General features: G+C 34.5%; 1 protein-coding gene and 1 pseudogene across 2 annotated transcripts in view; one reads left to right on the top strand and one right to left on the bottom strand.

The window, feature by feature from the left end:
• Nucleotides 1–9,169: 9,169 nt before the first annotated feature.
• Nucleotides 9,170–9,500, bottom strand: LOC308559919 (large ribosomal subunit protein eL33 pseudogene; annotated as a pseudogene). The gene has a single exon. The product of its transcript is annotated as a large ribosomal subunit protein eL33 pseudogene (transcript).
• A 4,950-nt stretch (nucleotides 9,501–14,450) lies between these two features.
• Nucleotides 14,451–17,607, top strand: part of COL3A1 (collagen type III alpha 1 chain) — a 40,465-nt gene continuing 37,308 nt past the window's right edge. The window contains exon 1 of the mRNA XM_081143493.1: nucleotides 14,451–14,669. Within this exon, the coding sequence (XP_080999619.1) occupies nucleotides 14,585–14,669 (85 nt within the window). The 5' untranslated portion in view covers nucleotides 14,451–14,584. The remainder of the gene's footprint in view (nucleotides 14,670–17,607) is intronic.

Below are 17,607 nucleotides of genomic sequence, written 5' to 3'. Positions count from 1 at the left end.
TTTCAAATGCATACCATAAGTTAGGCACCATGTTAAACTCTAGGGACCTAGGTGTGAGCAAAACAAACAAGATGACTATTTGCATGGCACTTAGATCCTAATAGAGGACACTGAGGAATAAGTTTAAATAACATGTAATGACTGCTTTGAGAAAGTGCAAGCAGTAAATAGACACTTATCGGGAACTACTGGCCTTTCTATACTTCAGGGAAAGCTCTCCAGGGCAGAGCTACCTGACAGTGAAGAATGCATAGGAGAGCCCGGCTGGCGTGGCTCAGTGGTTGAGCATCAACCTGTGATCCAGGAGATGGCTGTTCAATTCCCGGTCAGGACACATGCCCGGGTTGCAGGCTCAATCCCTAGTAGGGATCTTGCACACGCAGCCATTCAATGACTCTCTTATCACTGGTGTTTCTATCTCTCTCTCCCTCTCCTTTCCTCTCTCTGAAATCAATAAAGATATATATTTTTTAAAAATGCATAAAAGTTAGTCTGATAAAGAGAAAAGACTGATAAAGAGAATTGTCAGAGATTGTGTCAAGCAGAATATCTATGCAAGTGCGGAGGTAAGAAAGAAGGTGGTGAGTCTGAGGAACTTAAAGTAGTTTAGGATGATCAGAGAGAAGACTGGAGTGTTGAGAGCTGAGACAGTAAAGTGAGATGAGGAAAGCTAAGGTGATTCTTCTTAAAAGGTAGGTTTTTCTTCTAAGGGTAGTGAAATACCATTGAAAAATTATAAATTGATGAGTGGCAGGATCAGATTTGGACTTGAGAACAATTTTGTAAGAGATGGCACAGAGAACCAGCATAACAGGAAGAAAGACTAGAAGAAGGGCTAGAAACTAGGCGAGTGTTACTCAAATCTAAGCAAAAGATGGACTATAGTGACGATCTCTAGGGTAGAGACGTGTGGCACTTAGGAAAGAGGTCAAAGGTGAAGTGCATATTTAGGGTTGACTCACCGCGTCCAATGCTTGGTGCTTGAGCATTAGGTGCTGGTACTGCAAGAAAGAACAAAACAAAAGCCCTTGTTTTCATGGAACTTATAATCCAGTTGGAGAGACAATAACAGAAAAATAAGTGAAATATATCGTATATCCGAGGATTAGATGTGATAAAAATAAAAATAATGCAGGGGGAAAAAGTCAGATTGGCTGGTAAGGATGTAAGATTTTAAATATGATGGTCAAAAAAGTCCTTGCTAATGTGGTATTTGAGCAAAGATCTGAAGAAGATGAGGGGGCAAAGCATGCTTACTCCACGGGAAGCAGGACTCAGGCAGAGGCACCAGCAAGTGCAAATGCCCTGCGACGGCGCGTGCCCGGTGTCCCATCAGGATGTGCTCAAGGTTAACGCCGCAGAAGGCACGAGAAGGTTGGGAGGCAGAGAGGACGCGGGGGGCAGGAAAGGGGTCTTGGGCAAAGGATTCCTAGAATACTCGAAACATGCATTTAGACATAACTCTTTCTCAAATGAACTATAAAATTACCTAATTCCTTTAATAAAATATAGTATACAACATCTTTCTCTCATTAGTAAGCATTATTTACAGCACTATGGAATAGGGCTTGTTCAGAGCTGATGGCTTTCATAGATCTATTTGCTATTTGAATGTTTTGAGGATATTGGGATATGAACTAGAAGTAATAAAAGTAACTAATATGCTTTTTAGCTTTCTTCTATCTATCCTCTTTCTTACTTTATCTCATTAAAAAACACACACAGCACTACTGAGTGACACAACCTGAATGCAAATCTATTTCTTATGTAGGAGAAGGAGGAAGGGTTAGGAAAGCTCTTTGGTTTTCAGGATGCATCACTGCCCAACTGCACATTTATAAGACTACTCTGGAGGACTGAGGAAGTTGGTACCCAGTTCAATCTTTTCCAGATAGTGTAGAGGAGGGAGAAGATTAGCAAGATTGTCTTAGAACAGAACAAGGATGGGATCTAGATATAACAGGATGAATCTCTTTGTGTGAGATTGGTGGAAAATATAATAAGTATAGTTTTTACATCACTTCCTTTAAAATAAAAAGCCACCCAGACCCCTATAGACTGGATCACATACCAGTCACATACCAGTCACATGTTTCAGTACCATCTTTATCATAGCATTTATCATTCTGAGTTGAAATTGCTTCTTGTGGGTTCTGCAGACCAGACTGTGGACGTATTAAAGATAGGGAACAGGTCTGTTTCATCACTAAGCTCTGCGCCGAGCATAATGCTTAGCACATCATCGAAACTCAATAAATATGTTTAATTCTTGAGTGAGTGCACGGGCCAATTCAGCTGCCACACTTCCCTGCTAGGATCAGTTAAAACCTACCAACTGTTTTGTTGTTGTTGTTTGTTTTTTGGTTTTTTGTTTTTTTCCAGATCAACTGCTGCTATGCAGCCATATTTCTCTTCACCATATTCTTGTGCAGGTTTAACGGGTGCTTTTGCACTTACCTCTTACACAACTTTATTATATTGATATTAGCCCACTATCACTATGTTCTGAGATTTTTTACTTAAATCCTAATGCTATCATGCAACAGGTAGCCTTGTATCACCTACATGTTTGATAAGAATTTCTGCTATGTCTACTAGTTATTGAATATTAGTCAAACTGATTTCACACCTCCTATTTTAATATCACCCCACCAAGAGGTTTTTACTTATCCAGCATAATGTGAGAGACGTTGCCAGAATTGACTAGCATGAACTTTGCAGCATCAGAAAGAAAGCTGAACATCTCCAATTAGCCCCAGGTATAGCCCCAATGGCAACGTAGTAATTTTGAGATTTATGTCCTGTCATTTGTATGTATATTTACTCTCCTGTATACAAATAAGGGTTACATTATTGTCAGCACTTTCTTAAATCAGAGTGAAATATTTTATTAGAAATACTAGAAGAATGCTTGCATGAAAAACCTTGGGTCTTCTATAGGACAATATGAATCACTCAATTGCTTTGATTGAAAAATAAAACAATGTGACAGCCAGATGAAAAATATGCCTGCATAACTCAACAAAGCAGTCACTAATGGGCTAGCCACCCCACCTCTGCATCATGAATACTAGCAGTTCCAATTATTTATTATGTAGCTAATATTAATTTTAAAAACCTTGCATCTTTCAATGTGAATTTCTTTGATCTCTTGGCACAAGAAAAATTACAGTTGGAATGGGAAAACAAACTTCTTGTTTTCTTTTTCTAGGATTACGTGACTAAACTACACAACAGAAAAATTACACGTCACCTACTGTTAGTGAGAGTTTGTAAGTATATGGCCTCATTCTGAGGCATCCCATTCAAAATTAAGACCTATCAATTAACCAGGCTATTCCAACTGAAAACAAAAATGAACTCAAGCATAATAAAATAAATAACAACAATAAAGAATTAATCTAGAGTATGTGTAAACCTCTATTTTAAGTGAAAAACACCCATATATCATCTCCAGAGAAAGCTTAAGGAACTTAACAGTTGAGAAAACACTTCATGTGCAATTAAAAAAAAAGTTTGATTCTCTTTACCTGTGTTTTATAATGTACACTAGGAAAAAGAATAATATTCTGTTATATCTAGAGAAGAGTTGCATCTGTTTCGGAGGAAGCTATTTGGAAAACAGAAACTAGTCTACAGATATAAAACATATTACAGGAGAGAGAAACAAATTTGAGAACATAACTAGAATAAAGCATAGTCAAATTATATTTAATCTTATCATTTCAGAAATGAATTTATGCCCAGTGACCAAATGACTTGTTCAATATTAAATAGATTGTAATCTCATTAGAGCAAGGGGTTGTACAATACTTTTTAGTTTATACCATGCTTTACACAGTATTTGTGCATAATTAATTAATTTTTGACTAGCATAATTAATTAATTAAATGGGAACTATTTGAACTATCAATTAGATACCACTATTCACCTAAAGGCACTTACATGAATTGTTGGAAAGTAATTTGGAGGCAAAAAAAAAAAAATGTAGAAAGTGAATAATGTGCTTGAAAATCAAAATCTGTTATGTGAGAACAAATGGCACATCTATCAAATGATTAAAGTAAAAAAAAAAAAAAATTAACGATTAGATTTGGGTTAGCTGCTTAAATTAACTGTTAATAATCCATAATGTTTCCCAGTTTAACTGTTTTTCTTTGATTGCTTCTTGGCACTGAATAAGAATGTACATGAAAATAAAAATGTTGTTTGTAGGAAAAGTTTTTCTTTGAAGAAACTGAAAATTAATCAAGTTCTGTTTTGAAAAGAAAAAAAGAGAGAGAGAAAGAGAGAATGTGATTAATATCAGGCCAAGCTGAGAAATGTTGGAAAGCCTAAGGGATACTGTTGTAAAGAAAAGCCTATGATCCCTTTGGAAATATTTGTCTAAGTATGTCATTTTGGGACAGCTCCCTGCCACATATGTAAGTTTTGTTGGAAACTAGGTTCATTTCTGCACTGTGAGGATGGGATCATATTGTATAGTTTACAACGTGGACAGGCCCCCAGGGGAGGGAAAGCCTAATTTTTTACTTTCTGGTTGCTTGGCTAATCCTAGCTTAATACTGACTACAGTAAAACTTGGATTGTCCTAACAGATTCTGAGAAATGCAACAATAGGATTAAAAATACAATTTAGTGAAAGAATAAGACCTCGATCTTCTAATGTACTTACACTCTCAATTCAAGACAACAGATTTAAAGGACTCTTTCATGACTTTTAAATTCCACGGAGTACTGAGGTTTTTCTTTTCTTTTTATTAATACAACAGAAAAAAGCACCTTTTATTATATCCTCACATCATTTTTTCAAAAACATGTTTAAATCCATACTATAGAATTGTCTTTATATATGAGACTGAAAGAAAACTGGAATCATTATCTTATATTTAGCTTTTGTTATTTCATGATGCACTGTCAAACCTGTTTAATTCTACTTATTCACCAGAAATTGCAACAAATTATCTTTGATAGTTTAAAAAAATTAAACCTACCTTCAATGAATCTACCAATGGAAACATTCAAAATAATATGCTTCAAACAAATATGAACTTGAGAAAAAAACTGAACTAACTATAATTTCCCCAAATTTTTCATTAAAGAGGAAAACACTCATTTGAATATAAAGTTCTTATCTGTTTAAAAGCATTTAGGGCTACATGGGGATTAAAATAATGGATTTCAGAACCAAACTACCTGAATCTTGGCTCTGCCAGTCCACTTGCCATGTGATCTTTAGGAAGTCATTTTACTCATTTGTAAAATAGGTATAAAATAGTATATGCTCATAGTGTTGTGGTAAGGATTATATGAAATATAAACACTGTATTTTTATGTATTTAGTTTATATATTACATTAAATGCTTATATGATTATTGTATATATAAAGCTTAGAATAGGGCTGGCACATAGAAAGTACTACATAAAAATTCCTATTATTAATATTATTATTATTATTATTATTGAAAGGCTTTATTTATTGTTTTCATTATAGACAATCATCCACAATTATTTTTCCATTAAAATAACCTTCTTTATACTAATAAAACCAAAACATATAAACCCAGTTCATAATTCATTCACTAAACAGATATTTACTGACCACCTTAAGTACCAAGAGCTGCATCATACATTAGTTATTTAATATTTTTCAGATTTTATTTTGGGATGGCTCAAGTTCTCTCCCTTTACACTCTTTAGGGCTAAGTGCTCAAAGGACATAGTCAAAAACAATTTCTGAGAATATTTTACTTGGGGGAGATGCTGCTCCTCTTCCTTACTCAATCCCATTCCTTGCCTTTATCTATGCGAACTAATATTTAAAGTCCAATATTTTTTTCTTACAAGCTTAAAAAAAATTATCTCTTGGACAGTGATCCAAAATAAACAGTTCAAACAAGATATGCCTTGGAAAAATGTTAATAAACTTGCCTCTGGCAAATTATTTGAATTTACTTGTATTTCTTTCACTTGGCAGGAATTTTATTGTGAGATTTTTTTTTTAAAAGGAACTATGAAAAATGTCTTAAGACTTTGCAGATGGATACTTTTACTCTAAAGTGACAATTTTCCTGTAAAACCACTATTCAAAGTTGAGAATTGGGAGGCTTTCAATTTAATTTAATTGTATAAATTAGACTGGAAAAATAATGAAATCACCAGAAAACTTAGAATCATTGGTACTGGACTAGATTCTCAACATCTCATCAACAAATAGGTTCTTAATGAATGCCTGCTCTTTGAGACTTGCATGCTACGTATTAGAGAAAAGATGACTACAACAGGCATAACCCTTTCCCCAAGGGGTTTAAAATCTTGCGGGAAATAGAAATTAATAATTTTGACTAATCAAGTAAATATTATAATAAATAAATAACTACCAGAAAATAAATTAAATGGCCACATTCCACCTTTGGAATGTGGCCATTTAATATGGCCCATACTTTGGCACTCCTTTTAAGTATTTTAAAGTCATGTGAACTAAGATTCCTTTGCCCCAAACTCTTTTAAACCCATTTTCCCTAAATTCTAAACTGTTCAGAAGAGAGCATGAAAAGTGTTCTCACTGTCCTTTTTAGCCAAGGAAAAGAAAATTTAACTACACCAATATAGCGCTGGGAAGAACAACAATGAAGAAAAAGCTAACACCATGATGGGTACACACAGGCACTGAAGCTGTTGATTGCCCATCCTTACTGCTATTGTTTCCCCTAGTTCACTCGTCTCCTCTATTTCACTTGTCACACTTCCTTTTCATTAACAGCTAGGAAGGATTTTACTAACTAGTATGGCTGCAATCATTAAAAATTTGGTGAAATTCCAAAATCCACAAACCCTAGAAATTTTCCTGGATCCCCTACTTGGAGAAATACTGCAAGCAACTTACGACATACTAAATCAGAAAGGTTGGGCTGGAAAACCATTTATGTAATTTCTCTGCTTTTGTTTTGGGGAATCTTCCAAAAGAAGTGTCTAGAGAATCCGATATAATTATGAGCAGGGTATGCTAACGTGGCTTCAACAATGATTTTACTTTTCTTGTAACTCTGCACTCAACTCAACATCATTTTTTCCAGTGGTGTGTCATGCTGTCCCAATTGACTGTCTGGCCATATTCTGCCCTGGCGTTGGCTGTAACAAAAAGTGTGAATATAAAATTACCCTCCTCAACTTGTTGTTAATTTCACTGAAATCTCCCAAGATCTACCCCCTCCCCCCCCCACTAAATCGATATGATTTAGCTATGAATTTCCTCTTAATTAGTCATCATAACTAATAATGAGCAAATACATTTCTTTTTTTTTTCTTCCCTTCCCTATCATAATAGTATGTTGCTGGAAGATAGGGAAGGTCAGGAGATTCTCACACAGTCCTACCCACTTTGATCAGTGCTGCCTCCAAGTACTTTCAGTTGTTGGCCTCCACTGTCGGTCACACAGTAACTGAAATTTTGGGAGTGCCTTTTTCAGCTCACACCAGGCAGCAATCAAGAATGATACAACCCTGATGCCGAATCTAGGTCAATGTGGCTGCCCACTTTGCAGCTAGTCTTGCCTCTAACAACCAAAACAGAAAAAAAATGGATTCCAATTCTTACATACAGGGGACCTTTTGAGGGTACTGTTCCCTGACTTCTATATATCCATTGAAATATTCAACAGACGGAAGTTTCCACAATTCTCCAGGTAATTTAAACCAAAAAAAAAAAATCAGCAATAAAACAAAGCTTTAAGCATTTGTCTTACATTACATGCAGAGTATCTGGATTTGTGGAAGGGAAGGGAAATTTTCCGTATTTTGATTTGATACTTTACATTATTTTTTTCCTTTTTAAAATTTCAAGTGCAAAGAAATTGAATCAAGTAAATTTGAAAAAAAGGGATGCTTCTTTGAAGCATTTTTTCTCATGATTCTCATTTATATGCTATTTTATTTTCACCCCTAAAATAAAACAGATTAAAATTGTGATGCATTTCTATTTCATATTATTTAAATTCATTTTGAAATTAACTTTGACTTTTCTGTCATTCTCTCTTATAATCCTGGGTAAAATACCTTATTCTTTCCATTTTATAATTTTTTTGTGGTCTCTTATTTGTGATAATTGTGGTAAACACAGAGTTTGACTGCTTTCAATTTGTTTGCTAACCAGTTCTATTGTTTATTTTTTTCTATTTTAGAAATAAATTCATAACATCTGGAAGTTTTAAAAATCCATTATAAATCCAAAGATTTCCTATGCTGGAGAGAGTGACTTCCCTTTTTTTCAGAGTGATGGAAATACTGGGAATAATTAGTTTACTGAAAATTACATGAGTTATAAAGGACACAAAAGAAATTGATTACTTTCCATGTATTTTGCTGGATTAAGTGTTTCATATTTTAAATCACATACCATATGATATTTATAAATTGCCTACTATAGGCAAGGCCATGTAATAGCTATTATGGGGTATAAAATGATGAATAAACTTAAAGCCTGCCCTCAAGTAGCTTTCAGTCTAGTAAAGATTTTTTTTAAAAAGCTATAAATAAAAAGAAACTAAGAGCCACAAAAAAGGTAAAGGAGATTAGAAGAGGAGGAGAATGATCTCAGCAAGGGAGGATCCAAAAATTTTCCTTTATTGGCTGATCTTTGGGCTGGATCTTGAAAATTGGGAAGGTTTTGAGCATGTAGAGGTGAGCAAAGATTGTTTCAGACAGAGAGTCAGCATATGCAAAGGCCTGGAAACAAATACGTATGTTAGTTATTAGAAAAAGAGAGCCATTCAATTTGTTAAGCAGGCAGTGTCTGAAAGAGGATGAACTGCATATCAGAAATTGGCTAAAAGAGCCTCTTGTTGGGGTAGGGGTAGAAAATAGAGAGTATTGCTGGACATTAAAGAATAGAAATAAAGTAATAGTAATCTATTCAGTATCACCAAAGATGAACACTTTGAATAATCAAGATGCCATAATTTCCATGTGGATCTTTCCTACTTGGAATGGTTTGTTTTCATTAGTCAGATGTCTTGACGTAATCACTTCATGAAATGTAGCTCACATCTGTAAAATGGTGAAGGGTAGAGGTGAATTCCTGGTCTGGGTCTTGTAAATTTTAAGAAATGCCTATAATATTAAACACCTAATTTTTCCCCACACTTTTATTTATTTACTTTTCAATAAGTTTTTAAATCCTTGAGGGGTACATCATCACATGAATTCTGTGTCCAATGGCCTTAGTAGGAAGGTTGCTTCAGAATTTGGCACAAACCATGCCACTGTTTCCAGGGGCACAAGTGATCTTTCCTCAGATTACTCTGGTTTTATTTGGTTTGCCACCAGAAGTCACTGTGTTGTTCTTTGCTTTGTACATATAAACACATCTCTTGCTCAAATAGAATTCAGTTTCATCTCAAGCATAAGCATCTTCAATTTTAAGAAGAGCTCTGTGTTCCTTCTGTTCCAAAGACCCTACTTAAGCCAGTAAAAATGACTTTGGACCACAGCCTTCCAGACATATCTTGTTCCTAGCAGGTCTCCACAGGCCCCAAGATGGCAGAAAGCGAACACCTAATATTTTAAATACTCCACTGGGATAAGAAATAAGAATGGCCTATAAGAAAGAACAAAATAGATGCATAACTATAAAAAAAAGCTACCACATGAAAACCAAGACTCTGGAGGGCAACACTTAGATCCTTGGGAACAAAAGGAGCCCATGTGCAACAGCCTCCTCTACCAAGAATCTAATGTTGGTGTGATTTCGTAGACCAACAGCATACATAAATATAGAGCTTCTTTAAACATGATTTAACATATAGACAAACATAAAGTCTTCAGACAGTTCAGCAGGATAATTTTTACATGAGCACTGACGTTGATCTGAAGAGGAGTTAGTTGTATAGAGTAATAGTCGTGATAAGTTAAACATGGAAAGGCCACATTTACTTCCATTTATTTGGGGAAAAAGAGACAGAAGCCTCTAAATCTCTGTGTCCTTAAGAATTATTTGCATTAAAATAATTCTGGACTCCCACTGAGTAGATGAACATTAAAAACATTGATAGGAATTAAAATCAATCTCCATTTGAAGCATGCAAATACAATAATTTGGCTTTGGCTTATCTCATGCTTCTATCAGAAGATTATGATTTGGGCTTCCCTTTTATCTTCAGACAGAATTGGCTTCATTTGAAAAGCTATTGCAGCTGTGTTGGATACTGCTGAAGATTCCTAAGTATGACTCAGATGACAAATTATATTTGATAGAGTCTAGTGGGATGTGCAGAGTGGAGCTTCAATCCTGAGAATGATTAAGTTAACTGAAGACCCAACAAGCAGCTCTTGAACTCCTACAAAATGTTGTATCCTAGCCTCTGTGTCACCTTGGTAGTAAAATTCATAAAGTAATTATGCTGTTCTGGGGGGTGTCAGTGTGTTAAGTAATGAGATGAATTCCAACTTTCTATGAATTTTCAAATATAATTACAATAATTATAATGGCAAGTCATTATCATTGAAACATAAATATATAAAGACTTCATTCAGAAGGACATAATTATAATACTTCAGAAACTTTCATAGTTCAAACACGTACATTAAGGCAATTTCCAGGAAATTTTACTTGCTCAAATTTTTGTCAACCTTTAAAAGTATATGTTTATATTATATATAATATATATTTATGTATGTATATAAACATACATAGAGACACACATATAAACACACACAAACACATACGTAACTTCTCTTGCATCCCCTAAGAACAGATTCCATCATTCCGTATAAATTAATGAGTATTTACTCAAATTTTTTAAATTACAGCAATACTGGACATTACTTAAAGATTAATCATAAGCCAAAAATCAGAAAAATAGTGTTTTTTAAAATTGGCCATTAACTCTATAACTTTATTCTTTTTCTTCTCTCTATCCTTTTACAGTCCCCCATTAGAAAATAGAACAAGATTAAATTACAAATTTTTATTCACACAATTCCTAAATTGTATAAAAATATTGTTACTGCAATCAGTGACTTAGTGGAAAACATGGTGAAAAACTTTTGGAAAGTGTGTTATTCAGTTCCAGTTCCAATGAGTAATTTTGAGAGTCCTGTAACCTCTTTGAACTTTCTGTTTAATCTTGGGGTAATTTTCTGCTGCAAAATAATAAGGATAGAAGTACAAATCCTTAGGCTTAACAGCAAAGGATATAAATTTATATAGGAATACAGATATTTCATGTGTCCAAAATGATTACACTGTATAGTACACTTCATTTTACTAAATGTCAGGGAAATTTGAGTCTAGTCCAATTTTCTAGGCTAAAGGGAAGTAGTTATCAATATAATTCTATAAGAACAAAAATAAGGGGAAAATTAACTCTACCTTAGGAACTAAGAGGAAGTTAAAGAAGGGGTCTTGAAACATTGGTCAAAGTAATCACTCATAAATTTGCCTATCAAGTCCCACTGCCAATGTCATTGCCTCAATGTTGAATATCTATAGTCAGATATGCCCAAGTCCTTCAACTACAACAGGACATTTTACAACCATCTGTCTGGCTCTACTACCCACATATTGGTATTTGTTCAAATTTTTTAAAGGAAACACAACTCTTCAAATGTAATTATACCCATGTAAACTAAGTGAACTGACCCACCTCTGGGAATAGTAAAGAAAATCTGCATTGTATTTTACAATTGTTTTGTAAGTTATCCTAATTTAGGCTGCAATTCTGCTATGGATCAGTCTATTTTTAAGTGTATCTTATCACAAATACATTTTAAAGGGGCTTACAGTTACTTGAAAGCATAAAAAATATCCATAAAAACAATGCATCTCCTTGTGTTAAGGAAGAAAACCACACATGAAGCAGTACAATGGGAGAGAGTTCTCTTCCATGTGTTTTTCATGATGAAGATAATTAATTTTCTTATTGCTATTGTGGAGAACACTGCTGACATTCGCTGGCCTACTGAGTTCATCACAGCTGTGCTTATGCATCTCTCCCAAGCTCTGTTTTCTACGGAACTGGGAAAAATTTGAATTTTTGGTTGATAATTCGCCACACCCTTACTTTTCCTCATCTTTCTAGTCACTCTCTTTGTTAAGGGAGAGCCAGATTAATCAGTACTTTAGCTGGTGCAGGTGTTTAGAATTATGTTAAAACTCCAAATGCAACCCAGAGAGCAAAATGGAATGTTTGTGTGAGCTGGTTAGTATCAGTGAAGCGGGGATGTACGGAAAGAAATGTGTGTCTAGATTCACCACTGTGTGTATTTCACCCAGTTGTGATACCAGCTCAGATCCACACCCACTTAGACACCATATTAGAAAACACTTGGCATGAGGAAGAGCACTAGGATCTGGGACACAGAAATGCAAAGGACCTCCAAACATGCAGGAGGTATTGAAGAATGCTCTCAGAAAATCTGGAGTATGAGATTTCTTATTTCTGGATCTCTCATGGGTACCTGAAGATAGAACAATACTTTTATGTGCAAAATATCATTTAACTTTTCTTAATGCATGCATCAAACATGATTTTTTCTTATGAGTATAAAGAATTATAAAACTTTTCTTTGAAAAGCTAATCAAAAATAAGAATTTTAGGACAAACCAAAATACAATAGAAACTGTACATGTAATGCCTGAAATAAAGCATACAAAGCATTATTTTAAAAATATCTATTTTTCACAGTGGAAAATAATTCTAATGAAGAAATTCAATAAATTTCAACTTCATTGACCGTCTAAAACAATAAGATAATGAATATACATATGTAAGTTTTTTATGTAAGTGTCAAAGACACCAGAAGAAAAATGAATCATGTTTTTGAATTGGTTTGAACACACACAAAAAATTTAAGTATAAAATGAAACTGATTGGAAAATAGAAAGATGTATATATAGCAGTCTTTCCCCCCAATATCTCCAGTATGATCCTGAAGAGAAGCTTATTTTCATAAGCATTCAATAGTTACTTTTTTCTCAAGCAGTGACTCTCCAGTCTAAAATCAGAAGATGTACGATGATTGGTCCAACCAGTTCTCTTTTCTTGTCATCAAATGATGTCATCATCATTGGGACATCTTTGTGCATTTTGTAACTGAGCCTGTAGAGAAGCAAGCGTTCCACTGTCCATGCTTATACAATAGATATTCACCTGGGGATATACATATAACATGTAAATTTAGTAAAAATTAAGTAACATGAATTGGGAGAAAGAAAGATGAAAACAAGTTTAAAGGAAAAAAGCTTTGAGTTGGGTCTTAAAGAAGTGGCTTTGATGAATTGGTGTGAAGTGGGGAGAATTTTATGTGCACATACATGCATGGAGGTGGGCATGCTTAATGTTAACATGGAAAAAATAAAATAAATGAAGGTAGTCTTGACTAGAATAGAAAAGCCTGTGTAGAATATAGAGATGAATGAAGGCATTATGGACTGGTGACGAGGGTGTTAAGAAACATCTTGCTTACTAGAAATATCTTCATACTGTGGACAATCATATTTTTGCAAAGATTTAATAAAGAACCATAAATGGCATATATCTCTTTCTCAAATATGCCCCATAAATTACTCCTTAGATTCAGAAATACATTGGAGAGCTGTGTTAATGTGGCCTGAAATGCATACTAATCTTTGTATCAATACAGATAAAATGAGAACTTCTTTTGGTACTCTTTTGACATTCCATGTGATAAACTCTTTCTTTTCCTGTTTCTTAAAAAATCAAGACATGAAAAGGCTAAATTTTTCTCTAGAAAAATCTGTTCCGGCTTTCACAAGCAGCATAAAAATTTAAACTCTCACAAGAAATCACTTTTGACTGGCTAAAGAAATTTGTGAGAAATAGAAACAGCCCATAGATAAGTATTTAACTTTTAAAATGCCATCCAAACATAGCTCAGATACTTAGACTTTGACATTTGCCTGAAATTAAACTTTCAGGACCCAGGGTGGGTGGATGAGTAGAAGGGACAAACAGGCTTTTCTTTTAGCTAATCGTTTACAGTTCCCTCTTTAAATTGAGTTAGAGTGATTCTGGCAAAATCCCAATATAAAAACCTTCTAGGAAGATCAGGTTTGCAAATTAGCCATGCCCACGCAAAGGGCACCAAGCACTTTCTCAAATGTATGCAGTTAATGTTATAAGGAAAAATAAAACAAATAAACAAACATACATTTAATTATTTCGTTAAAACTCAAGGCAGAGAGAGCATTTAGATATATATTCTTAGGTTACACAAACATATATGTGACTAAAATATGTAACAAACTTATGTGTAAACAGATGCATACAAGCTCCAGATGTGCAATTTTTCTTCCTTTGTGGGTTATGTCTCCTATAAGAGAAAAAGACATATTAATCATTTCTTTTACTGCTAAGGGGATGGGTGCTGCTCTCATATTTCAGAAAGGGGCTGGAAAGTGAGGGAAGCCAAACTTTTTCCTATTTAAGGCCAGAGCAAAGGAATCTCAGTGGCTGACTTTTATGACGGGCCCGGTGCTGAAGGGCAGGGAACGACTGATGGTGCTACTTTAACTCCTTTTCTTTTCTCCTATTTGCACAAAGAGTCTCATGTCTAATATTTAGACATGATGAGCTTTGTGCAAAAGGGGACCTGGTTACTTCTTACTCTGCTTCATCCCACTGTTATTTTGGCACAACAGCCCCAGGAAGGTGAGTAGGTACTGATTTCAAAAAACTTTATGGGCTTTTTGTCTTTACTTTTGCTTGCGAAAAAAGGGATCAAGGGGAAATCAGTCTCCTAAAAGATAATTTCCTTTGTTAGCTCCCCAATGTGAAGCATAGAACTGAGCGTGATGGTGCTTTTTTTATTCCATTTGCTTAGAAAGAATATTGTCATTTTTGTATTTAAAAGTTTTCTAGCTGTTTAAGGTAAAAATGTTCTTGCACGAACTTATTTTCATGTTAACGGCACTGGAAACTCTTAAAATGGCTTTTAAAAGTTCCACTCCTGGATTGTTAACATCTTGGAATGCTTCCCTGGGCAGTCTGGAAGTTATTGGTCTCTTGTAATGCTTTACGCTTTCCTTTGTATGTTGGATTCTTTGTAAGGACAGAATATTGAGCATTGTTTTCCCAACAAGATAATGCATTTAAAAAATAGCATTCATTAAGAATAGTCTAAAGGAAAATGTGATGCATTATTAGAATTGCTGAATAGATTTCTATAAAATGGCAATGAGATAAAATCTTAAACCCTTTAAATGGATTCAAACTGTTCAGAATGTTTCATGGTTCCTATCTTTTTTCTGTTTCAAGCACTTACATGGTTGACTAAAACATGTTTTCTAATAGTTTTGTTGTTAAGGATCTAGTGTCTTACATATGTTCTACACTTCACCTACACATGTGCACTAATAAAGAGAATATTTTAAAACATATCTTCAACAGAAATGTTTCACTTTTCTGCAAAGTAAAGATACTAGTACTGTTTGACTTCAAAAAAGTTGGTTTGTTGTATTTTCTAATAAGTGCAAACAATAATTTTCATGTTCTCATCTCCCCCAAACCACATTTGTTTTATTAATTGATTGTGTGAAAATATTCCTTTAAATTCATATGTTTCTTAGTCATGAAAATACTGGACATATTGGAATACAAACTTAAATAGAAATAAACATCTAAATGTTAAATTTGAAAGGTGCTAGAAGAAGTCATTACACATCAATTTCTATCTGCACATAAAATGTTCACATTTAAACCTATAATTTTTGCAAACATGGTGTCTGGAAATGGTTTTCTTTGTTTTTAGTACCAAACATCTTTGATGTTCTCACAGGTCATATATGTAAGTAGGGGAGAAACAGCCAATGGCATTTCTTCAGTTCTAGTCAGCCTATGGCCACAAAAGAAAAGAAGCCCCCGCATTGCTTATTCCCTTCACCCCCCCATTCCTCTCCTCCCTTCCTTTCCCATCCTTCTTATCTGTCCACCCCTTTTGGCTTCTTTGCAGGTCCTCCCCCTTTTCATTCTCTCACTCATCACCCCACCTTTTCCTAGGCAAGCCCGTCTCTCCTCAACTCTCCTTCCCCTTCCTTCCCTCCCCCCTCTCCCACCCACCTCTTTTCTTTCCCCCTCTTGCCTCCCCCCCCTTCTTTCCTAGAATCCTCATTCCCCACCCTCTCTTATTTCTCCCCCCTTTTCCTCTCCATCCTGACCCTCCCAGAAGATGCTACAATTCTCAGTCCTTGGCTAAGGACTCTTACCACACCCCCCACCTCAATAGATATTTACTTTTTTTTAGCTCTTAAATTCTTCTGATTTCTGGAAAAAAAAAAAAAAATCACAGAATGTCCATTTGTTAGAAAGACTACAAACCTTTGGTATTTAGTTCAAAGACTGACAAAATATTTATAATTGCCTACTGGTTATAATTTTTTATAAGCACTATGGTAATTTTTCTTCTAAATCTAACTTTAGGGAGGAAGAATGTTTGATGCCTACATTTCTTTACATCACATAACTTTTTATTTTATTTTCCTTTTTTTTTTTTTAGCTGCAGAAAATGATAAATAGCTACCGAATTTTGCTGACACATTTGTGTGCTTTTAAGTTCAAAAGAAGTTGAAAGGGATTTTGTTCAGCTTATTGTTCATGTGTGTCATGAAAAAAAGTTTAAGACTTTTTTAAGATAAGACATTGTGTTCCCTGTAGGTTTTACAAGAAAATTCTGCTGCTGGATGAGCTTTGGGGAGGTTACAGGAGGTGGCTGAGTATACAGCGCATTGAGTATAGTCATATATAGTTCTGGGGTGTGGGTTTCTTATCTATGCCCTGAGAATCCCAGAGAGAAACAGCACAGCTCTAATGAACACTAACTTCTAGTCTACTCACACAAATTTCCTGGAACAAAAAACATGTCCTCGCAAAGAATTGTGAAAGTTCTATTTAATTCGTGTATTTTATTCCACCGATGGAGAAATGTGGTCTGTTTTATATTTCCTGTAGTTTATAAACATGCCAAATTTTAAGCACAAAGACTCACCACCTAGTGGCTGACAGAGTTACATAACCAATGCCAATATAAAGGTTACACACAGCTGGATTACCTATTTTATAATGAGATTTTAAAATATTACATGTATAAATTTCAAATATTAAATATTACTTTCCTAAGAAAATAAGCATATTACTGGTAACACATTGCCAAATACATATACTCACACACAATAGTAACCAGATTTAAAAACTGTTTGGAAATGAGCTTGATGTTATGGCCATTTCCAAAATTCCACATGTAACTATTCCACATATAATATATACTGACTTTTTTTGAATATTTTTCAAGTTTCTGATGTAGTCTTTATTTGATGTAAGTATTTTAACACCTCTTATTAGATAGATAAAAGGGTAGATATTAAGTAATATTGCTTCATTGGGGCAGAGAGAGATAAACTACATTTTAATTAAAAGTGTTCTAACTTTTGAGCTTTTATTTTGCTATTCTGATAATTCCACTGTACAATGAGCTGTGGGCCTTTAATTGTTTTAGAATTACAAAACTGTAAGTGGACTCAGAATCAGTTCCTTATTACAGGTTATGAGAGTCTATCCTGTTATGTTTAAAAAGAGAATTTGTAACAGATCACGT

This window comes from Miniopterus schreibersii, assembly GCF_964146895.1.
Source record: "Miniopterus schreibersii genome assembly, chromosome: 7".
Classification (NCBI taxonomy): Eukaryota; Metazoa; Chordata; class Mammalia; order Chiroptera; family Miniopteridae; genus Miniopterus; species Miniopterus schreibersii.
Note: the sequence above shows the minus strand (reverse complement) of the source record. Positions and strands in the feature narration are given on the sequence as shown.